The sequence below is a fragment of the Thalassophryne amazonica genome, chromosome 13 (assembly GCF_902500255.1).
Source record: "Thalassophryne amazonica chromosome 13, fThaAma1.1, whole genome shotgun sequence".
NCBI classification, from domain to species: Eukaryota; Metazoa; Chordata; class Actinopteri; order Batrachoidiformes; family Batrachoididae; genus Thalassophryne; species Thalassophryne amazonica.
In genome coordinates, this window is record NC_047115.1 from 82,538,596 (window position 1) to 82,563,983 (window position 25,388).

The following is a 25,388-nucleotide window of genomic DNA, read 5'->3' on the forward strand; positions in this document are numbered from 1 at the left end:
CAAAATGTGCAAATCAAGGACTATTTGTAGATCACCCTCTGTGCATTTGCAGATAGTAATGACACAATTTAACTCCATATATGTGTCGTTTCACTTAAAAAAAGTAAAGGTTTGCATGTACAAAATGTCTTTTAAAGCAGACACACTGTCGATCATAATGCATTGCATCAATGCATTATGGGTTTGTTTGTTTTTATTGTTGTAGTACATGTTAGTTTAGGAGTGTTGTTAATGTTATAGATTTGTTCTGATTTTATAGTTCAAGGAATGTAGTTAGTTTGGTGAAGAGTTATGTTGTGACCATGAGTGAAAATGACATTGCGATTTACCTCTTCCTCCACTGTCCGAGCTGCTGCATGTTAAAATTAAATTACATTTTTTTTTCGAGCCCCACTGGCAGTCGGCCTGCCCCCTTCTGCTGTGGGAGGGCAGAGGGCTGAGTTCCTTACGGCAGCCTGGCTGTTGCAAAACACCCAACAGCCAGGAATTCATGTTAGCGGACTAAAAGTTAGCAGAACTAAAATTTAATGGACGCTAATTAATCCGCTGATGGTTTCCAAATTAGTTGAAAAAATAATCCTCTAATGAAAAAGTTAGTTTTGCTAATTAGTGGTTAGCAGAACTGTGCCCACCACTGCTGACAAGAAAGGTGGAGCACACCAACTAGGTCAGTGTTTCAGGGGGTGCCACACAAACTGTATGCAAGTACCACAGCTGTTCATAATTTTACATGATCCATCCTGCATCCACTAACCATCCAGCAGGTGGCAGACATGTCTATGGAATATTACACAGGCAAAACAAAGTTGCTTTTGGGGTTGATTTGATGTATCAGAGTTCACCACAAACTGATCAGTTCATCCTAATTTGTGCTCTTTTTAATTTGGCAAGTTAGAAGGTGATAGTATTTATTGTTTTTGAGTTGTTGTCCATACAAGCTGGCTGGAATGGATTAACCCACTCACTCACATGCTCACACTAGATTTTTGATGTCCAAGCCCTATGCTGTGAAGACAGGTAATGTTTCTCTTCCTACATATTAGTTGTCTGCCCGAGTGGTTGCCATCCACCAGCTCATCTCCATTTTTGCTGTCCAAGCTCTATGCTGTTCCCAGCACAGCAAATTACAAATAACATGAGAATAAGCAAATCCCTTTGCTCCAAATGGTGTCAGTTCAATATTCAATAACCTGAACACATGCAAATGATTTTCCATCAATACAGGATTTTAACCATCTAAAATGTAAAAGAAAGCACAGCTTACATAATCGACAGCTTTCTGGAAATCTGTGAAAGACACATCCTCATCCTTTTTGCAATGTTGCAACCAGTATCTTAAAGACAATGTTGTCAGTCATAAAGATGTAAAGACAAACTCTGTTTGTTTGGCTCCTCTGCCCCCAGAGCAAACAAACACATAAACAATCTGAATAACTAACAATCAGATATTCTTACTAAATGATTTAAAGGATCATTCCACTGTAATTCAAATAAACTTGAGAATCTTTTGAGTACTCAAGGGTGAGTTTCATTGTAGATTTTTATCCAACAGACAGAACTATACACTTGTCAAAACAAACAGAAAATGATGTAAAAGATGGAGATAGACATCACAACACCCTCCCTCACAGGGGCTGCTGTGAGAGCACGCCTTGTGTGCGGGTGAAGTCAACTATAAGCGACGACACTGAGGAAGATTAACCTCTGCTCCTGCAAGCCTCCTAGGGTGAGCCGCAGTTCACTTCAGAGTCACACTGACACACAAATGGCTTTTACGTGGTGTTATGAGGTGAAATTCGTGTCACTCGGACTGCGCTGTGGCAGAAGACTGAGGAAGGACAAAGATATCACAAATCATCCCATGAGAAAGAGATACTGGTTTATTGTATTGTAGATGGCGATGAAATGAGCAACTTGTGAATTTTTCGTTCATGATGCATGTGCGCGCGTGCACGCACACGCACACACACACACACACACACACACACACACACACACACACACACACACACACACACACACACACACACACACACACACGCAGTGTTCTCCCTAATAAATTCATCCTGGCTTTATGAAGGATCCCCCCTGTAATTATCCAGTCCTCCCTCTTGCAGCTCAACATGTCTATTGGCTGGAACAGAGTCGGCCTTTCTCTGCTCTTTCAGTCTGTTGTTCTGGGAAAAGCCTAAAGGGAAACATTTAGATTGGAGGGCTCTTTGAGAAGCCCTGACAGATGACTGATGACCGTCCATAAAATGACAAAGCATCGCGGTGTGGTGGCCAGTGCGGCCCACTGCCTCCCCATGGGAAACTAATTGCTTTGAATTGTTAACGGCAACATTATTTTTCTGCCAATCATTGCTCCTCAATGCCCCGAAAATGAGCATGAAACAAGTCTTTTCAGGGAACAAAACAGTTAAATGTCCCCAATGTTGATCAAATTAACTTCAGCACTGTGACAATGGACTATATTTGTGTGAAAATAATGGTGCACCACAAAAGACTCCTTTATGCCAGGATTTCACAGTTGTAATGTAAAACTGTTCTCCCCTAAACTGGACCAGCCACTCTGAATGGAGGTTTGAAAATGGAAACGAACTCTGGACACAAGAGATATTTTTTAAGAAGAGAGAAAAAAAAAAGGTTCACGTAGCAGCCATGTTGTCACTATGTATAGCTTATCCATTTGCTTACATAAACTCTCTTTTAGTTTATGTTTTAACAGCAATAATGCAAGGAAAAAACATGCAAGAGTGTTCTTTACATTATGCACCTATAAACAGAACCCAATCGATATACTGATTGGCTGATATCTGTGTTGGCGTTCTTCTGCCGATATGAAAATTTTAATTTTACTGAATAAAGGTTGCAGAGAAACACGTTGGCTGTTCGAAATGGTGTGAATACATAGTTTTTCCAGGAGAGGGTGATCCAACGGCATTGCTTATAATGCTGTCAAGCAAGGCTGGGACTCACATTATGCAAAGAGACAGAGTCAAAGTGACCAGCTGCCATTCGTTTTCAATCAGAGCGGGCATTTCACAGCGATAAGAGACAAGCATTTCTTATGCTGCCACCTTGGCTGGGCCAAAATAGACAATACGTCTATTTTATGCAAATGCTGAATGATGCAACACAGCGACTGCTAATCTGAATGGTGTCAGCATGATTTATGCTGTTTGGTTGTTGGCTGAATTTATAGTTACTTATCATAAAGTTAATATTTAAACTGTAAAACATCAGGCCTCAATTACATTTCTTTCTCATAAGGGCTTGATAATGAAATGTTTGGAACCTTTGGCAATTTTTTATGTAGACATTGGTAGATATATTGGTGTTGTAAATTTATTGTACATTTGTTAAGATCGCTATTGGACCCCAAAAAATCCATATTGGTTGTGCTCCACTTCTAAAACCCATGTTTGCAAATGTAATAAGTAAAAAAATCAACACCTGGCGTAAAGCACGAGCAATGAGACAAAAGGCCACTTAAGTGCTTCCAACCCCTTAAGTGCTGCCCCCCTTCACGGCATGTCTTTTTCCTGGTTTTTTCCCTCAGCCCCAACCAGTCTCAGCAGAAGACTGCCCCTCCCTGAGCCTGGTTCTGCTGGAGGTTTCTTCCTGTTAAAAGGGAGTTTTTCCGTCCCACTGTTGCCAAGTGCTTGCTCATAGGGGGTCGTTTTGACCGTTGGGGTTTTTCATAATTATTGTATGGCCTTGCCTTGCAATATGGAGCGCCTTGGGGCAACTGTTTGTTGTGATTTGGCGCTATATAAGAAAAAAGTTGATTGATTGATTGATTGATTACAGATGGCGGTTAAAAATCCCCCATTCCTCCATGCTATTGATTCAAATTATTATGACATTTATACATTTACTGCTTATACTTTTTAACCGCAGGTTTGCCTGTTTATTGTGCCCATTCATCATGGTGTTAATTAAAATCCTGGTGCACCTTGGTGATCAACACAAAGTTTTAGAAAACATCAATAGAAACTTTGTGTGAAAATTACATATGCCATTTGTCAGATCAGTTTTAGTTACAGAATACTGTCAGGTAAACTCAGTATTGTTCCTGAGCAAAAATTCTGAATTCACTCATCTCTCTTACTCGCTGTCTTTTATAAAAATCTGAGTCACTTTTTCCTGGCTCTAGTGGTTGTAATTTCAAGATTTTGGTCACTAACTCTGGTGGTGTTGGGTTGCTTTGCTGTAAAAGTTCAGGCGACAAGACCCTCTTCATTGTCCCCTGCCCTCCATCACACACACTTTCAGTCTCATTAATAAAGAAATAAAGAAAACTATCCAATATAATTTCTGGCTCCTCCATTTTCCTTAACACACCACAGTTTCACCAAAAAATATGAAAGCTGAACTCCAATCTGCTTTCCAATCCAATCTACTCACTAAATAAACACGGAACCTAAGCACTTCCGGGTCAAAGCCCCAAAGATCTCACATCAATCCCAGCACTCTTTGCACACCCCAAGACAGCAATCTCACTTATAAGAGAAATGGGACCCCCCCCCCCCCCCCCCCACACACACACACACACACACACACACATCGAATATATAGCACCCGATGCAGCCCTGAGCCCATGTCCATTTTCAAATCCAAGGAAAAAGAAGCACAAACATGGACTTTCAGCAGAACTCTGCTCTCACAGACGTGTGCGACACATCAGCTTACAGAGGAGTGTTTGTTTTATTTTTTAAACATGATTCAACAGTGACGCCTGACTGCCGAAACGATGTTGCTTCTCAGCATTGTTCCCTTGTGGCCTTGAAGCACTTTGGAGATAAACACAGTTGAAGCAGTTAAAAGGGCCTCAGAGGAAAAAGCTTATCAGATGTGTTCTCAATGGGCTGTAAGCTGTATTATTAGTCGTGGGCCTCAGATAAGGTGGAGGCTAAAGTTTGATGCCCGGCAGCGGCACCACCGTGTGATCGGGTTCCTGTGCCTCACAGATCTCAGCTGGTGGTGTGCTGAGGAGCTCCCTCCCTCCATCCTTTCCTTTCCTCTCTCTCTCTCTCTCATCCTGCAGTCAGAGATTAAAGCTCAGAGATGGAGAGAGAAGGAGAGAAGAGGGAAGGAGGAGGGAGTTTGGCTTCAGACACCCCCCACCCCACCAAGTCTTTTTCCTGCTCTGCTTTCTGAGGGTAGGAGTCACAGTTAGGACAATGGCCAAAAAGATGGTTCCCAACCAGCCGCTGAATGGGAACACTGTTGGTGGTAGCGCTTCATTCAAAGCCTGGCCCGGACACATTGTCCTCCCAGATCTGCAGAGGAGAATGGAGTTTGCTGGTGGTTGCCAAAAGGTTAGCAGCCTCTGTGAAAGGACCGACCCATTATTCACTGCCCTTTACAGAGCCTAAGCACCCTTTGTGCTCCTCCTCCCTTCTCTTCTGCACCACCAGCTTTTTCTTCCTCTGCTCCACCGGATCTGCACTCAACAGTTTCACCCAAAGTGGCTGGCTGAGGCACGACACCCCCACCATCCCTGTAGCCTCAGCAGGAAATATCAGACGAGCCAGAACACATAATGACCTCCACAACACCTTGCAGCACACCATCCAGCCCTCAAAGGACATGCTCCAGAAAAATGATTTCATATCTGAAACTCACAAACGTCGCTCTTTAGCTTTGCTTACAAGGTGACCTTTAACAATCAACTTCAAGCTCTGAAAGGAAGTCAAAAGCAAAAGAAATGCAACAACACTTAAGCCACAACACACGTCCTACAAACTTCATCACACCAGTAAATTCAGGATAAGTTACAGCGTAATAAAAGCAGGAAAAGCTGCCATATTCTAAAAACACTTCCACTTCCCTGTCCATTAAAGGCGAGCCATTCTTTCATCAAATCAAGAATGAAGGACAGGTAAAATATGACCTCATAGCGAATACTTTAAAACAGTGCATCGTAATTTATGCACATCAGAAAGCCTGCTGATAATATATGCCACCCATATATGCATGTAGTTATTCAAAGTGGAGGCAGCTGGGAGCCACGTCGTGCATTCTGATCCAAACTGAAAGAGAGTTCACCTGCTAAAGGCTTTCATTCCGTGTTAGCATGGCCAGGTGGAGACCAGGGGTTGCACCATGCACTCCATCAATCTGCTCTCCTGCAAATGGATATCTCATAAATCATATTAGCGTGGCCAGCGAGTGGATGCCGCAGCCTCGATGTATCAAAGCTGTTTGTACTCAGAGCAGCGCGACAACTTCAACAGGCGCGATGTGAGACAACATTACATTACCGTAAAGGAAGTGAAGAAAAAGAACAATGGGAGATTAACATTTTGGAGGTCTATAAAAAGTCATGGTGGTGAGAGAAAGAGCAAGTGAAACCATGAAGTCCGGCAGAAAAAGGGGAAAAAGAACTGAAAGATAACAGGTGGTCTGCAAACTTTCATTTTCTTTGGATTATAATGATGCAAATCATAAAGCAAATTACATTACTGAATTATGATATGCTTTGTGTAAAAAGCTGAAGGTCCGAGAAAGGTCAAGGGTCACCAAAAATTGTATTTCATACCAGTGGATTGTGTATATCAAATTTTACTGTAATCAGCACATTCATTTTTGATATCTGGAAAAGTTTGGCGCTTCAGGAGGAACTTAAAGGCAGTGCAGCATCAAAACTCTGAACTTATTAACTGAAATATTATGATTAAAAAGATATGGAATACAAACAGCAGATCACATGTGTTATTTACAAGAATAACAACCTACATTTGGTTAAAAAAAATCTCCATCAATAAATTGAGATAAGCTTATGTATATTGTACACTGAAACAAATTAAACATACGTAAAGATGTCCACAGCCATGGAATAGCCATAAAGAGGAAACAATATAGATGGGGAAAAAAATAAATAAATATAGTGTTATTGTGTTTCTTCCACTTTCTAATAAATAATCATAACAGTTGTCTTCTACCAAGCTGCTTGTCTGTTGTCCTGTAGTCCATCCCAGCCTTGTGCAGGTCTACAGTTCTGTCCCTGATGTCCTTAGACAGCTCTTTGGTCTTGACTATGGTGGACAGGTTGGAGTGTGATTGACTGAGTGTGTGAACAGGTGTCTTTTATATAGGTAACAAGTTCAAACAGATGCAATTAATACAGGTAAAGAGTGCAGAATAACAGGGCTTCTTAAAGAAAAATTAACAGGTCTGTGTGAGACAGAATTCTTGCTGGTTGGTAGGTGTTCAAATGCTTATTTGCAGCAGTAACATACAAATAAATTATTAAAAAAATCATACATTGTGATTTCCGTTTTTTTTAAGTTTTTTTTTTAGATTATGTCTCTCACAGCGGACATGCACCTAAGATGAAAATTTCAGACCCCTCTATAATTTCTAAGTGGGAGAACATGCAAAACTGCAGAGTGTTCAAATATTTATTTTCCTCACTGTATTTTGTATTCACTGGTTTTGTTTCTGTTTATCATACTTTAGTCATGTGTCTCTGTTTATCACACTTTAACCATGATTCAAGTTCCATTCGAGTTTCTGTCCAGCCTTTGTTTTTCTCCATTGTGTAATCATTAGTTGTAATATCTATTATTCTTTTGCCACTTTTGCCACATGTGAGTTCCGTTCTAGTTTTGGCTTAGCCTTTATTTTCTTATTTAACCATTTTCAGTTCTTACATTTGCTTCAAGTTTTAATTCATCATTCCTTGGTGTTGGGTCTTCTTTATTTTATTCCTTATTTATTAGGACTTTAGGGGTGGTGGCCAAGTGGTTAATGCGCTTGGTTTCAGTTCAGAAGGCTCCGGGTTCAAATCCCACCCCTGCCACATTTCTCCATGTAATGTGGAGTTGCGTCAGGAAGGGCATCCGGCGTAAAACCTGTGCCAATTCAACATGCAGATCCAACTTGGATTTGCTGTGGCGACCCCGAGTGCAAAACAAGGGAGCAGCCGAAGGGACTTACTTTATTTATTAGGACTTGGGTTTTGCTCATCTTTGGTTTTGATATTTTGTTTAGATCACTGTGGTTTCAGGTTCATCTTTTAGCTGGGTCCTGTTCACTTTGCTTTTGTCTTACTGCACACTCTTGTCTGGTGTTCAGGGTTTTGTATGGGTGTGTCTTGTCCTGTGTGTTTGCCACACCCCCTTCCTGACTGTTCCTTCACACCTGTGTCTCATTTCTCGTATCCACCTGTTTGATTTAAGCCCTTTGCATTTTCCTCCTCCCTGCCAGTTTGTTGAACTTACAACCCCAAATCCAGTGAAGTTGGGACGTTGTGTAAAATGTAAATAAAAACAGAATACAATGATTTGCAAATCCTCTGCAACCTATATTCAATTGAATACACCACAAAGACAAGATATTTAATGTTCAAACTGAAAAACTTTATTGGTTTTGTGCAAATATTTGCTCATTTTGAAATGGATGCCTGCAACACGTCTCAAAAAAGTTGGGACAGTGTTATGTTTACCACTGTGTTACATCACCTTTCCTTCTAACAACAACACTCAATAAGCGTTTTGGAACTGAGGGCACTAATTGTTGAAGCTTTGTAGGTGGAATTCTTTCCCATTCTTGCTTGATGTACGAATTCCGTTGTTCAACAGTCCGGGGTCTCTGTTGTCGTATTTTGCACTTCACAATGTGCCACACATTTTCAATGGGCGACAGGTGTGGACTGCAGGCAGGCCAGTCTAGTACCCGCACTCTTTTTCTACAAAGCCATGCTGTTGTAACATGTGCAGAATGTGGCTTGGCATTGTCTTGCTGAAGTAAACAGGGACGTCCCTGAAAAAGACGTTGCTTGGATGGCAGCATGTGTTGCTCCAAAACCTGGATGTACCTTTCAGCATTGATGGTGCCATCACAGATGTGTAAGTTGCCCATGCCATGGGCACTAACACACCCCCATACCATCACAGATGCTGGCTTTTGAACTTTGCACTGGTAACAACCTGGATGGTGTTTTTCCTCTTTTGTCCGGAGGACACGACGTCCATGATTTCAAAAAACAATTTGAAATGTGGACTCATCAGACCACAGCATACTTTTCCATTTTGCATCTGTCCATTTCAAATGAGCTCAGGCCCAGAGAAAGCTGTGGTGTTTCTGGATGTTGATGTATGGCTTTCGCTTTGCATGGTAGAGTTTTAACTTGCACTTGTAGATGTAGCGACGAACTGTGTTAACTGACAATGGTTTTGTTAAGTGTTTCTGAGCCCACATGGTAAGATCCTTTCCACAATGATGTCGGTTTTTAATGCAGTGCCACCTGAGGGACCAAAGGTCACGGGCATTCAATGTTGGTTTTCAGCCTTGCTGCTTACCTGTAGAAAGTTCTCCAGATTCTCTGAATCTTCTGATTATAATATGGACTGTAGATGATGGAATCCGCAGACCGGGGTGGTGGTCCCTCTGTTTAAGAAGGGGGACCGGAGGGTGTGTTACAACTTTAGGCGGATCACACTCCTCAGACTCCCCGGTAAGGTCTATTCCAGAGTACTGGAGAGGAGAATTCGACCGATGGTCGAACCTCGGATTCAGGAGGAGCAGTGTGGTTTTCGTCCTGGTCGCGGCACACTGGACCAGCTCTAAACGCTCCATCGGGTGCTCGAGGGTTCATGGGAGTTTGCCCAACCAGTCCACATGTGTTTTGTGGATCTGGAGAAGGCATTCGACCGTGTCCCTCGGGGCACCCTGTGGGGAGTGCTCCGGGAGTACGGGGTCCGGGGTCCTTTGCTAAGGGCTATCCGGTCCCTCTACGACCGCAGCAGGAGCTTGGTTCGCATTGCCGGTAGTAAGTCAAACCTGTTTCCAGTGCATGTTGGCCTCCGCCAGGGCTGCCCTTTGTCACCGGTTCTGTTCATTATTTTTATGGACAGAATTTCTAGGCGCAGCCAGGGTGTAGAGGGGGTCTGGTTTGGGAACCACAGAATCTCGTCTCTGCTGTTTGCGGACAATGTGGTTCTGTTGGCTTCATCAAATCAGGACCTTCAGCATGCACTGGGGTGGTTTGCAGCCGAGTGTGAAGTGTCCGGGATGAAAATCAGCATCTCCAAATCCAAGGCCATGGTTCTCGACCAGAAAAAGGTGCTTTGCCATCTTCAGGTTGGTGGAGTGTCCTTGCCTCAAGTGGAGGAGTTTAAGTATCTCGGGGTCTTGTTCACGAGTGAGGGACGGATGGAGCGTGAGATCGATAGACGGATCGGTGCAGCATCTGCAGTGATGCGGTCGCTGTATCGGACCGTCGTGGTGAAGAGAGAGCTGAGTAGGGGGGCAAAGCTCTCGATTTACCGATCGATCTACGTTCCGATCCTCACCTATGGTCATGAGATTTGGCTCATGACCGAAAGAACGAGATCACGAGTACATGCGGCCGAGATGAGTTTCCTCCGTAGGGTGGCTGGGCGCTCCCTTAGAGATAAGGTGAGGAGCTCGGTCACTCGGGAGGAGCTCGGAGTCGAGCCGCTGCTCCTCCACGTCGAAAGGAGTCAGTTGAGGTGGCTTGGGCATCTTTTCCGGATGCCCCCTGGACGCCTCGCTGGAGAGGTGTTCCGGGCACGTCCCACTGGGAGGAGGCCCCGTGGAAGACCCAGGACATGCTGGAGGGACTACATCTCTCGGCTGGCTTGGGAACGCCTTGGGGTTCCCCCGGAGGAGCTGGAGGAGGTGTGTGTGGATCGGGAGGTCTGGGTGGCTTTGCTTGAGCTGCTGCCCCCGCGACCCGACTCCGGATAAAGCGGAAGAAAATGGATGGATGGATGGATGATGGAATCCCTAAATTCCTTGCAATTGAACATTGAGAAACATTGTTCTTAAACTGTTGGACTATTTTTTTCACACACTTGTTCACAAAGTGGTGATCCTTGCCCCATCTTTGCTTGTGAATGGCTGAACCTTTTGGGGATGCTCCTTTTATACCCAATCATGGCACTCATCTGTTTTCAATTAGGTGTTCTATGAGCATTCATCAACTTTCCCAGTCTTTTGTTGCCCTGTCCCAACTTTTTTGAAATGTGTTGCAGGCATCCATTTCAAAGTGAGCAAATATTTGGACAAAAACAACAAAGTCTATCAGTTCGAACATTAAATATCTTGTTTTTGTGGTGTATTCAATTGAATATAGGTTGAAGAGGATTTGGAAATCATTGTATTCTGTTTTTATTTACCTTCATTTTTACAACCTTCAGTTTTTACAAGTGACAGTAGCAGTAGTAGTAGTAGAAGCTCTAACAGGGCTGAATGTCTGTTTTGTTTCTCCTGAAGTCTGTGATTAGCTGCTTGGTTTTGGATGTGTTCAGGAGCAGGTTATTTTCTCTACACCACACCGTCAGCTGTTTCACCTCCTCCCAGTAGGCAGACTCATCTCCAGTGATACAGCCTACCACTGTGGTGTCATCTGCATTCTTAATGAAGGTGTTGCTGGTGTGGATAGGGGTGCAGTCAGAGGTGTAGAGGGTGAAGAGCAGCAGGCTCAGCACACAGCCTTGAGGGGAACCAGTGTTGAGAGCTGTGGATACATGAGGGCCAATCCTGACTCTCTGTGAGTAATCTGACAGAAAGTCCTAAATCCAAAGACATGTGGAATGAGGTAGACTGAGGTTCAGCAGTTTCCTCACGAGGCCATGGTGGGGGAGGGAGGGGGTGTTGAATGCTGAACTATAATCCACAAAAACAAGATGGACGTAGTTACCCTGTTGCTCCAGGTGGGTCAGCGTGGTGTGGAGGGCAGCAGTCAAGGCATCCTGTGTTGATCTGTTGGCCTTGTAAGCGAAATGGTATGGGTCTGAAGTGGGGGTTATGACATGATGTGACTTCTAACCAGTTTTTCAAAACACTTCACAACCAACGGTGTGAGTGCAACATGAGTCATTGAGGCTGGTTATGGGTGATTTCTTGGGTAGGAGGACTATGGTGGAGGTCTTCAGGTATGACGGGACAGCAGACTGTGTCAAGGACCAGTTGAAGATTTTGGTGAAAAGCCCAGCCGCCAGGGCCTGTTGCTTTTGGTGGGCTGACACACCTCAGCATGTGCCTCACCTCGTGCTCTCCCACTGTGAAGTTACTCCCTGCCACTGGCGTAGCGCTGCATTATATATTTTGCTTTCAGCTACCTCTAGTTCCTCGGAGTTGCTACAGCAGATACAGGAGAGATCCTCATTGGGATTTGGCACTAGTTTTACACTGGATGCCCTTCCTGACACAGCTGTAAATAGAAATGAGTGCATCCCCTGGTGTTCCTCAGTACTAAGTACTAAACAGGACTTAGGTTCAAATTGAGCTTGGACTCCGACGAGGGCGGTCGCATCTCCTCCACTCTCCCTTATCTCTGTTCTCTCTGTTCTCTGCCTTTAACCTTCAAACTATTGGATTAACCATGGAACTGATCAGCTGGTCTCTGAACGCTATTAACACCATTTTTTCTACAAGAAGGTCAGGACCGGGGGATCCTACCTGCCAAGATGGAACGTACCATGCGGGCTATGTCCTCGACTCCTGGGGGTCTTGGCGTGTTGCATGCTTGGCGCCTTTCTCCGTTGAGGACGTTGAGGATTTATTCATTTTTGGTCTCATGGTAGCAGGGCTGGTACTTTTTGGCTTATGTGCTGCCCTGATCTACCGGAAAATTGGCAAGACGGTGGCATCAAGAACCACGGCCCTCGCTTGTCCGTCATGATTAACGAGGTTGGCAAGGCAGTGCATTCTCAGACTGCGTTGACTCTTGAACTCAGACACAAATTGGATGACATCTTGGAGCTGATGCGTGCCTTGCAGTTGAAGCTGAAGGTTTCGGAGGCCGGTGAATATTCTTAATTCATAATTGGGTATATTCTTAATTCATAATTGGGATTTGGTTGTTCAAGTGGAACTGTTAAAAGTGTTTTTCACTGCTCAACCACAACCTGTCCTCATAGATGCCAGGTACTCAGATAATGGGTCTCGTACAGCCTCGTCCTCACCACTAACATGCCTCTAGCATCCTTGTCTGTCCTCATAGTACCTCGTACACAAATCGCCTGATGCTATTTTTGCTAAATTTTGAATGTCTTGAAATTAGTGCCACACTCAGAGATGAGCCGCATTAGCCGAATAATCCGCCTCTAAGAGCCACTATTCTCCCAAGTTTCTTGAATAACTTCACTTGTACCAAAAAAAAAAAAAAAAGCTATGTGGCTCATTATTCGGTTTAACCAGGGCTTAAGTCTAAGTACTAATCAGGATTTAAGATGTCCTGACACTTGCACTTGGTCTGCACACTTGCTCGTACTTCGCCGTGATGATCCCACTCACTGTGTTCCCAGCTGGTCGCTGTGCTTTGTCCACTGTATTCTGCGCAGAGCTGGCTGTTGAAAACACCTCTAATTGCTTCTGGAATCACAGAGGACCACTGCAGCTGGAGTTTGTTTTTTTTTTCCTCTCTCTCTTTATCATGCACTGCATGAGGTGAAGAAAGCATTTGGAACTTTCTAAAAGGTAATTATTTGTAATGTTTATATTGTAATAGCTTGATTCTAAAAGGCAATTATTTGTAATGTTTATATTGTAATAGCTTGATAAAACATTGCATGTTAATTCCTTCTCATTAGTAAAATTATGTTTATGATAAATTTAAGATCTCTTTATAATCATTCAGGTGAACTGCGCTGTGATGCGGTGCGCTGATGCAATCACTCGCACTCACATGCAGTGTTTTTTAATTGTTTGCACAATGTTCACATGAAGTTCAAGTAATTAATGGGTGATGGACATTTTGAACATTTCAAAAGTTTCTTTGCACACAAAGCTGCGCACAGTTTACAATGAGTTTACAGTGAGTTTACTCTCCTGCACAGCAGAGTGCGTGCAAGTGTGGAGATCAAAGTCGTACAAGTGTCAGGGCACCTTTACTCTGCTAAGCCTCTGAGATCAGGTGTGCACAGAGTGACGTGACTGCTCTTTCCCAACATTCATTTACATCAACACAGAAAACTAAGAAAGGATTTTGTCCAGTCCTCCATTGTGTAGTTGGGACTAGGTCTTGAATGTACGTACTAATGTAATTTACGTGCAACCTATGATCTAAACATGAAGAACATTCATCACATCCAATACATGCAAAATCACAGCTTGTCAAACAGATGTAAAATAAGCAGCACTGCAGTGTTTTTACCTGTCTAGGACATAGCCCAGGGCCTTCTGCCTTGTCCCAGAGTACACTGAGGGGCTTCTTTCCCAGGCCACCAGGTTGGAGGCATCATGGAAAAGGTGGATGTTCACCAGATCAAAGGTGCTGAGATCAGACAGCATATTCTGAATGAGATTCTACACTCAACAACACACACAATATAACATCTCAATCCTCTTTCAAATAACACAACTGACATTCTTTTAAATGTCATACAGATTGGAGTTTTTCTGAGTGTGATGAATGTGTCAAATCACATTTTTTACGTCTGATATGGGCCACTTTTATACAGTACGTGGTTAGCGATCAAATGTACATACAGTATATGGTGTATCTGAGAACACGATTTCACAGTTCTTTGTGTCTTTCAGAGTGGCTTTAATTTTAAAATAGAAGACACAGTAAAGTCTTTCTGTTTCTCCCAATTTACTAGACATAATATACATTCTTCCACAGTTTAAGTGAGAAAACAAACTACGCGATTTCTGCGGCATAGTTTGAGGATGCTTCATAATGGGGTCATATCTTGAACGGTTTACTAGTTAATGTGTAGTAAAAAGTGTCCCACACCAGCAATTTGTTAATCAATCTGTCAAATTATTTATAAATTTGTGGTATGCTGATGCAACGTGCAGAGGTGATCGAGGATGCACCAACAAAACATGAAGATAAAAACAACCAGACAGCAGGACAAAACTGTATTCTAATCCAATTACATTTGTTCTGCAAATCTGATTGGTTAATCGTGTGAGATTTCAGACCATAAAATATTGAGTAGACGGTGGCAAAATATTCGACCGTTTCACATTTGATGTATAACTCCGCGCATTGACCGCGTTGCTGCGCAGGTGACAATATGGTGCTGGATTAGAATGGGAATAACCCCCTTGTGTCTGATGATTTGCAGACGTTAGTGCTGGATTACGGTCACAAATATCCGTTTTACCGGCTCTGTTAACGCGTCGCATGTAAAAGTCCTACAACTCAATATGCGACCGTAAATTCCAGCATTAACGCCCGCAAATCATCAGACACAAGGGGGTTGTTCCCTAATTAATCTGTCCGCCACATTTGCTTCCAGTCTTCTGGAGCAGATATATAATCATTTTGTTACAGATTTGTGAACATCAAGTTCAATTAACATTTTGCTTTATGCCTTGCACAAATTTACAAAGACTGTATCTGAAAAACATATGGCATCAGACTAATGCAGAAGACTATGACTGCAGGCTGTGTCCCAAGTAGTAGTGGTTACAGGTATGAGACATTATTTGCAGTGGCACTTCAAGACTGAGTGGTTACAAGAGAATCCAATAGGGCCATGTTTTGATTAACAATGTACTGTATTACAGTACTGTTACTTTAAGAGATGATTAAAGAAAAATCAAACAATGTAAATTCTGTATCTTTTTGGGAAACTTCACAATTTAGAATTTTGGCAGAAATTGGGTTTGAAATACATAGAGAAAGGTAGAATGATAAATACAATACAGAAAATAACAGCATGGCGGTGCTAGGACAGCAGTAGTATGCCTGTCCCAGTACTGAGACAGCAGTAGTACTGCAGTACATAGTTCACACTTTGTTAATACTACTGGGTTCTGCCATAGTCACTACCAACTGGGATATGACTCTTGTACTTGCAGTCATATCCAGTAAAGAAATCCTACTTAAAAAACAGCACTAAGTTGGTTTTCTGTAAATGTAATGAGCTCCATTTGGGAAAGGGGTCTTTGTTTCTCAAGCTCACAGGTTCAAGTTACTCCTAGATTTTTAATATGAAACCACAGCAGAAAGTTTTGTGCAGTAATGACAGCATCTTCTAACCTTCTTTTCATTGTGTCATTTGACTTCAGCAGAAAACAAGCCCTTGACATTTGTGTTTGAACAGCTTTGCAGTTATTTTCATTATCTCACTAGTGAATAATACGCTTTTCAAATTTGTTTAAGATCATATGTAGCTTCATTTTTTCCATATAAGCACATATTTGTGTTATTTTCCAATAACAAAAACAAATCCGATTTGAACATTAACTCAATTTATTCATACAGGACCAGATCACAACAAATACCATGAGCTCGGACATACAGTTGTGCTCAGACGTTAACATACCCTGGCAGAATTTTATTTTTTTTGGCCATTTTTTTCAGAGAATATGAATGATTACACAAAACTATTTTTTCACTCATGGTTAGTAGTTGGATGAAAACATTTATTGTCAAACAACTATGTTTACTCTTTTTAAATCATAATGACAAAAGAAACTATACAAATGACCCTGATCAAAAGTTTACATACCCTTGTTCTTAATACTGTGTATTACCCCCCTTTATCTGTCTATTCCATGTGGATTTACCATAGAGTGCCACAAAGTTGTATTTCTTCATAATTGATGTAAATAAAGTCCAAGACATATTCAGAGAGCTTCGTCCACAACTACCACAAAAGACTCCAAGCTGTCATTGATGTTAAAGGGGGAAAAACACGGTATTAAGAACAGGGATTTGATCAGGGTCATTTGGGTAGTTTCTGTTGTCATTATGATTTAAAAAGCGTAAACACTGTTGTGTGGGCCGCCAGAAGAGGAGGTACTGCTGGCCCACCACCAGTGGGCGCCCTGCCTGAAGTGCAGGCTTCAGGCATGAGAGGGCGCTGCCGCCACGGACACAGCCGGGGGTGACAGCTGTCACTCATTATCTCTTGACAGCTGTCACCCATCTACTCAACATCATCTCACTCCATAAAGACCAGACGTCATCTCCACCTCGTTGCCGAGATATCGTACTTCGTTGGAGGTAATATCCTCAGCCATTTGTCTTGCAACATATCTGTATATTGTGAGTGTTTGCAGGAGTACCGGTCCCTTTTTCTGTGGAGGCTGAGTGAGTGCAGGACGGCACTCATTTCCCCTGAGGAATCACTGCGGTACTCTGCAACATATTGAGTGAGAGGTGGAGGTGGCATTCCCACCGTTGTTGTTACGGGGTGTACACACACCCACACTTGACTGTCTTTGTTCTCGCCAGCAGTACCAGATCCGACAGTCGGGGACGGTGATCACCTGGGAATTCGGGACTTGGCGGCTCCAGTATTCACCAGGTTCGGTGGCGGCGGAAATCGTGTGGTTCCGGACATCTCAGGACAGACGTCTTCTATCCTCGAGCCTGCCCACACGTCACCTTTGTGGATTGACTGTAATCATATTCTGAGATTGTCTGTATGTTCGTTGTGCACCTTCACAAAATTAAATTGTTAATTTTTGGCTCATCTATTGACCGTTCATTTGCGCCCCCTGTTGTGGGTCCGTGTCACTACACTTTCACAACAGGATATCTCGGCCAGCGTCATGGACTCCGAGGGGCGTCACCCGGCTGTTGAACGACCAATGGGAGAGCGGGGAGCGCAGGCGTCTGCAGGAGGCGTGATTAGTGAGCTGCAGCACATTCTCACCGCCTTTACGGCTCGGTTGGATCAAATGACCGAGCAAAACATCCTCCTGAACCGCAGGGTGGAGGCTCTCTCCGCGCAGGTGGCGGCGAGCGCTCAGGGCGCTGCTGCAGCTCCTCCTCCTGCCGACCCTGTGCAGGATATGAACATTCCAGTGGTGGTTCAACAACCCCTCCCACCATCCCCTGAAGCATACATAAGCCCTCCTGAGCCGTACGGAGGTTGTGCGGAGACGTGCGCGGACTTTCTCATGCAGTGTTCGCTCGTCTTCGCACAACGTCCCGTCATGTACGCGTCAGATGCTAGTAAAATAGCTTATGTGATTGCTCTGCTTCGGGGTAAGGCACGCGCCTGGGCTACGGCGCTCTGGGAACAGAACTCACGGTTGTTATCAGCATACACTGGGTTTGTGGGGGAGTTCAGAACAGTGTTTGATCACCCTAACAGAGGAGAGACCGCTTCAACAATGCTGCTGTCAATGCGACAGGGGTGCCGGTGCGCAGCCGAATATGCAGTCGACTTCCGCATCGCGGCTGCGAGGTCCGGCTGGAATAACGTTGCGCTCCGCGCCGCCTTCATAAACGGACTGTCATTGGTCCTGAAGGAGCATCTGGTAGCTAAGGAGGAACCGCGGGATTTAGATGGGCTTATCGATCTCGTTATACGGTTAGACAATCGGTTGGAGGAAGGCGAGGCGAAGGACGTGGCCGGATACGCGCCGCCCCTCTCCCTTCCGGGTTCGAAAAGGGGCCGCCCTCCCCACGCTCCACAGCCGCAGCGCTCCGTGGGGCAACAGCTCCCCCTGCTGACGTTGTTAGGGAAACGCACAGGGCCAAAATGAGGAGGCTGGTCCGCGGGGAGTGTTTTCTCTGCAGCTCAAAGGAGCACACACAGAAAAACTGCCCCAAACGGCCACAACAACAACACGCCCCCGAAGAGACTGGGCTAAGGGGGGGTCAAAACATTCACGTGGGACACACACAGATTGCCACACGACTCCCAGTTACAATCCTGACCGGGGATTTAACCCTTCAAGCCCCAGCACTGGTGGACACGGGGTCAGAAGGGAATTTGCTAGACAGCAGATGGGCAAGGGAGGTAGGGCTCCCTCTGGTGGCGCTTCCTTCGCCATTGCAGGTGCGGGCACTAGATGGCACCCTCCTCCCTTTAATCACACACAAGACACAACCAGTAACTCTGGTGGTGTCTGGAAACCATCGGGAGGAGATTGAGTTTTTTGTAACTCCTTCTACCTCCCGAGTGATTTTGGGCTTCCCATGGATGTTGAAGCACAATCCCCGGATTGATTGGCCGTCTGGGGTGGTGGTTCAGTGGAGCGAAACCTGCCATCGGGTGTGTTTAGGATCCTCGGTTCCTCCCGGTTTACAGGCTAAGGAGGAGGTCAAAGTCCCTCCCAATCTGACGGCAGTGCCGGTTGAGTACCACGATCTTGCTGACGTCTTCAGCAAGGATCTGGCACTCATCCTTCCCCCGCACCGTCCGTACGATTGTGCCATTGATTTGGTTCCAGGCGCTGAGTTCCCGTCCAGCAGGCTGTACAACCTCTCACGACCTGAGCGCGAATCAATGGAGACCTACATCCGGGACTCATTAGCTGCCGGGCTGATCCGGAACTCCACCTCCCCGATGGGGGCAGGTTTCTTTTTGTGGGCAAGAAAGATGGCGGACTCCGTCCATGCATTGATTACAGGGGGCTGAATGAAATTACGGTTCGCAACCGATACCCGTTGCCATTGTTGGATTCCGTGTTCACCCCCCTGCATGGAGCCAAAATCTTTACTAAGCTGGATCTTAGAAATGCGTATCACCTGGTTTGGATCCGGAAGGGAGACGAATGGAAGACGGCATTTAACACCCCGTTAGGTCACTTTGAGTACCTGGTCATGCCGTTCGGCCTCACCAACGCCTCCGCGACGTTCCAAGCCTTGGTTAACGACGTCTTGCGGGACTTCCTGCACCAATTCGTCTTCGTATATCTGGACGATATTCTCATCTTTTCTCCGGATCCTGAGACCCATGTCCAGCATGTACGTCAGGTCCTGCAGCGGTTGTTAGAGAACCGACTGTTTGTGAAGGGCGAGAAGTGCGAGTTTCACCACACGTCTTTGTCCTTTCTGGGTTTATCATCTCCTCTAACTCCGTCGCCCCTGATCCGGCCAAGGTTGCGGCGGTGAGAGATTGGCCCCAACCAACAAGCCGTAGGAAGCTGCAACAGTTCCTCGGCTTCGCTAATTTCTATAGGAGGTTCATTAAGGGCTACAGTCAGGTAGTTAGCCCCCTGACAGCCCTGACCTCTCCAAAAGTCCCCTTCACCTGGTCGGATCGGTGCGAAGCCGCGTTCAAGGAGTTGAAACGACGGTTCTCTACTGCTCCAGTTTTGGTGCAGCCCGACCCTAGCCGCCAGTTCGTGGTTGAAGTGGACGCCTCTGACTCAGGGATAGGAGCCGTGCTATCCCAGAGCGGAGAGACCGATAAGGTTCTTCACCCATGTGCCTACTTTTCACGCAGGTTGACCCCGGCTGAACGGAACTATGACGTCGGCAATCGAGAACTCCTTGCGGTGAAAGAGGCTCTTGAGGAGTGGAGACACCTGTTGGAGGGAGCGTCTGTGCCATTCACGGTTTTCACTGACCATCGAAACCTGGAGTATATCAGGACCGGCAAGCGGCTGAACCCCAGGCAAGCCCGCTGGTCACTGTTCTTCGGGCGTTTTGACTTCCGGATCACCTATCGCCCCGGGACCAAGAACCAGAGGTCGGATGCCTTGTCCCGGGTACACGAAGAGGAGGTCAAAACTGCACTGTCGGATCCACCGGAGCCCATCCTGCCTGAGTCCACTATCGTGGCCACCCTCACCTGGGACGTGGAGAAGATCGTCCGGGAGGCCCTGGCACGGAGCCCGGACCCAGGAACAGGTCCGAAGAACCGCTTGTACGTCCCACCAGAGGCCAGAGCTGCAGTCTTGGACTTCTGTCACGGTTCCAAGCTCTCCTGTCATCCAGGGGTGCGAAGGACCGTGGCAGTTGTCCGGCAGCGCTTCTGGTGGGCGTCTATGGAGGCCGATGTCCGGGAATACATCCAGGCCTGCACCACCTGTGCCAGGGGCAAGGTAGACCATAAAAGGTCCCAAGGACTTCTCCAGCCGTTACCTGTGCCTCATCGCCCCTGGTCCCACATCGGCCTGGATTTCGTCACGGGCCTCCCGCCGTCCCAGGGCAACACCACCATCTTCACGATAGTGGACCGATTCTCCAAGGTGGCCCACTTCGTGGCCCTCCCGAAGCTCCCAACAGCCCAGTAGACAGCAGACCTCCTGGTCCACCACGTCGTCCGTCTGCATGGGATACCCACCGACATCGTCTCGGATCGTGGTCCCCAGTTCTCCTCACACGTCTAGAGGAGCTTCTGCCGGGAACTGGGGGCTACTGTGAGCCTCTCGTCCGGGTATCATCCGCAGACCAATGGACAGGCAGAACGGGCCAATCAGGAATTGGAGCAAGCTCTGCGCTGTGTAACGTCCGCACACCCGACGGCCTGGAGTAAACATCTGGCCTGGATCGAGTATGCGCATAACAGCCAGGTGTCCTCTGCCACCGGCCTCTCCCCATTTGAGGTGTGTTTGGGGTATCAGCCCCCGTTGTTTCCCATGGTGGAGGGAGAGGTTGGTGTGCCCTCGGTCCAGGCCCACCTACGGAAGTGCCGTCGGGTGTGGCGCTCCGCCCGTTCTGCCTTGTTGAAGGCCCGGACGAGGGCGAAGACCCATGCAGACCGCCGGCAATCCCCGGCCCCTGCTTACCAGCCCGGGCAGGAGGTGTGGCTTTCCACGAAGGACCCGAAGAACGCTCCTGGGTGAAGAGGAGCTTCATCCTGGATCCGGCCCTCCTGGCCGACTTCTACCACTGTCACCCGAACAAGCCTGGTCGGGCGCCAGGAGGCGCACGTTGAGGGGGGGGGGTCCTGTTGTGTGGGCCGCCAGAAGAGGAGGTACTGCTGGCCCACCACCAGTGGGCGCCCTGCCTGAAGTGCGGGCTTCAGGCACGAGAGGGCGCTGCCGCCGCGGACACAGCCGGGGGTGACAGCTGTCACTCATTATCTCTTGACAGCTGTCACCCATCTACTCAACATCATCTCACTCCATAAAGACCAGACGTCATCTCCACCTCGTTGCCGAGATATCGTACTTCGTTGGAGGTAATATCCTCAGCCATTTGTCTTGCAACATATCTGTATATTGTGAGTGTTTGCAGGAGTACCGGTCCCTTTTTCTGTGGAGGCTGAGTGAGTGCAGGATGGCACTCATTTCCCCTGAGGAATCACTGCGGTACTCTGCAACATATTGAGTGAGAGGTGGAGGTGGCATTCCCACCGTTGTTGTTACGGGGTGTACACACACCCACACTTGACTGTCTTTGTTCTCGCCAGCAGTACCAGATCCGACAGTCGGGGACGGTGATCACCTGGGAATTCGGGACTTGGCGGCTCCAGTATTCACCAGGTTCGGTGGCGGCGGAAATCGTGTGGTTCCGGCTCTTCTCAGGACAGACGTCTTCTATCCTCGAGCCTGCCCACACGTCACCTTTGTGGATTGACTGTAATCATATTCTGAGATTGTCTGTATGTTCGTTGTGCACCTTCACAACATTAAATTGTTAATTTTTGGCTCATCTATTGACCGTTCATTTGCGCCCCCTGTTGTGGGTCCGTGTCACTACACTTTCACAACAAACACAGTTGTTTGACAATAAATGGCTTCACCCAACCAATAACCATGAGTGAAAAATAATTTTTTGTGTTATCATTCAAAAATTCTGCCAGAGTTGGTAAACTTTTGAGCACAACTGTACTAATGAAATAAAAACACAGAATTGGCAAAACACACTGGTGTGTGTGTATATCCTGTGAATACCAGCATCCCAACATCACTTTCTTCAGCCATTAGTGTGCTCATAAAACCACAATCAGTACATTTTAAATGTGCATTTTTGAAGCGCCTGCATATACATATACGATGCTGCATCACTATTGACCTTTGACACCTCCACACGAATTGCATCTGTTTTTCGATCAGTTTGTCCTGTCAGGGAGTAGTGGATAGCTCAATGCACAGTGATGAACACCTCCCTGCTGACTCGATTCATCAAAATTGTTAGCATAGTGTCCAAAAGACCAACACAGAGGATCGCTGTGATCTCTGGGGGCTTGTTCTGCAGAAACATCCTACACAAATTAATACCTGCAGCGTCTGCTATCCCATCACTGATCTGTTCACCCCATTCTTCACCAGCCTCTCTTTGCCCTCCTCTCTTTTGCTTGTCAAATGTCATGCTCCTATTAAATGCTTACCGTTTCAGCTCTTTAGTTCTCATGTCATCCTTCTATTAGATTACAATCCCCCTCTTGAACCCCTGAGTTAGCCTCCCCTCCTTTCCCGGCTCTGCACACACTGGAAGCCAGCATTTGTATTCACCCCATACAGGTTCAACTGCATGTAATGTTTTTTGTCATCCGTCATATGCAACTGCTTGGCTAACACGATTATGTCTAATCAAATCCCTGCTCGCCTCCGTGGCACAGTGTCCAGAGAGAATTTGGCTCTCTAACTCACTCCTTCTCTCTGTGTACTGTCTGTGACATGTGCACAAAGCTCACTGAGAGATGTGCTGCAGCTGTGGACGAAAACAGACATGACTGACAGGGTTATAACTTCATTTCTAATCAAAATGATACAGTTGTAATGATTCAAGGTTGAATAGAGATGAGGTAGGACGTGCCAATGAAGGGATCTATTAAAAAGACTCACCAGTCAGCCAGGGCCCATCGAGTTCTGATGAATCCCTTTCTGGACCACTTGCACTGCAGAACAGAGAGACTCCATTTAGCATGAAAGGTGCACAACGTGTCATTATGAAGGCTCCCTCAGTTATCAAAAGGTAAATGAAAGCTGTAATGTCAAATCATTTACAATATCACGATAAGAAGGAAAAATTTCCCTTTCTTAAATATATTAATAAAAAGTATCATTTTTCATCAAAATATGAAAAATATGCTTTATATTTACAAGCCCTGGCAAGCATCTCACCAGCTCCCTCAGACTTTATTTTGAGTAATGCTTCAAGGGAGCATGCTCCCCCCCCGTAAATGTCACTTACAGTAGTGTTCAGAATAATACAACCCCTGGCAAAAATTATGGACTCGCCGGCCTCGGAGGATGTTCATTCAGTTGTTTAATTTTGTAGTAAAAAAAAAGCAGATCACAGACATGACACAAAACTAAAGTCATTTCAAATGGCAGCTTTCTGGCTTTAAGAAACACTATAAGAAATCAAGAAAAAAATTGTGGCAGTCAGTAACGGTTACTTTTTTAGACCAAGCAGAGGGAAAAAAAATGGACTCACTCAATTCTGAGGAATAAATTATGGAATCACCCTGTAAATTTTCATCCCCAAAACTAACACCTGCATCAAATCAGATCTGCTCGTTAGTCTGCATCTAAAAAGGAGTGATCACACCTTGGAGAGCTGTTGCACTAAGTGGACTGAAATGAATCATTGCTCCAACACGAGAGATGTCAATTGAAACAAAGGAGAGGATTATCAAACTCTTAAAAGAGGGTAAATCATCACGCAATTTTGCAAAAGATGTTGGTTGTTCACAGTCAGCTGTGTCTAAACTCTGGACCAAATACAAACAACATGAGAAGGTTGTTAAAGGCAAACATACTGGTAGACCAAGGAAGACATCAAAGCGTCAAGACAGAAAACTTAAAGCAATATGTGTCAAAAATCGGAAATGCACAACAAAACAAATGAGGAACAAATGGGAGGAAACTGGAGTCAACGTCTGTGACCGAACTGTAAGAAACCGCCTAAAGGAAATGGGATTTACATATGGAAAAGCTAAACGAAAGCCATCATTAACACCTAAACAGAAAAAACAAGGTTACAATGGGCTAAGGAAAAGCAATCGTGGACTGTGGATGACTGGATGAAAGTCATATTCAGTGATGAATCTGGAATCTGCATTGGGCAAGGTGATGATGCTGGAACTTTTGTTTGGTGCCGTTCCAATGAGTTTTATAAAGATGACTGCCTGAACAGAACATGTAAATTTCCACAGTCATTGATGATATGGGGCTGCATGTCAGGTAAAGGCACTGGGGAGATGGCTGTCATTACATCATCAATAAATGCACAAGTTTACGTTGACATTTTGGACACTTTTCTTATCCCATCAATTGAAGGATGTTTGGGGATGATGAAATCATTTTTCAAGATGATAATGTATCTTGCCATAGAGCAAAAACTGTGAAAACATTCCTTTGAAAAAGACAAATAGGGTCAATGTCATGGCCTGCAAACAGATCTTAATAGATCTTAATCCAATTGAAAATCTTTGGTGGAAGTTGAAGAAAATGGTCCATGACAAGGCTCCAACCTGCAAAGCTGATCTGGCAACAGCAATCAGAGAAAGTTGGAGCCAGACTGATGAAGAGTACTGTTTGTCACTCATTAAGTCCATGCCTCAGAGACTGCAAGCTGTTATAAAAGCCAGAGGTGGTGCAACAAAATACTAGTAATGTGTTGGAGCATTCTTTTGTTTTTCATGATTCCATAATTTTTTCCTCAGAATTGAGTGATTCCATATTTTTTTTCCTCTGCTTGGTCTAAAAAAGTAACTGTTACTGACTGCCACAATTTTTTTTCCTGATTTCTTATAGTGTTTCTTAAAGCCAGAAAGTTGCCATTTGAAATGACTTTAGTTTTGTGACAT

At 45.3% G+C, this 25,388-nt stretch overlaps 1 protein-coding gene across 2 annotated transcripts in view; it reads right to left on the reverse strand.

Annotated features, from left to right (window-relative positions):
* LOC117523759 (inositol polyphosphate-5-phosphatase A-like) overlaps nucleotides 1–25,388 on the reverse strand; it is a 640,661-nt gene that overhangs the window by 216,308 nt on the left and 398,965 nt on the right. Inside the window, exons 3-4 of one of the 2 annotated variants that reach the window (XM_034185372.1) lie at nucleotides 23,419–23,471; nucleotides 14,135–14,254 (exon numbers count right to left, since the gene is read on the reverse strand). In XM_034185372.1, the coding sequence (XP_034041263.1) occupies nucleotides 14,135–14,254; nucleotides 23,419–23,471 (173 nt within the window). The remainder of the gene's footprint in view (nucleotides 1–14,134; nucleotides 14,255–23,418; nucleotides 23,472–25,388) is intronic. The other variant, XM_034185374.1, reaches the window with a different exon arrangement.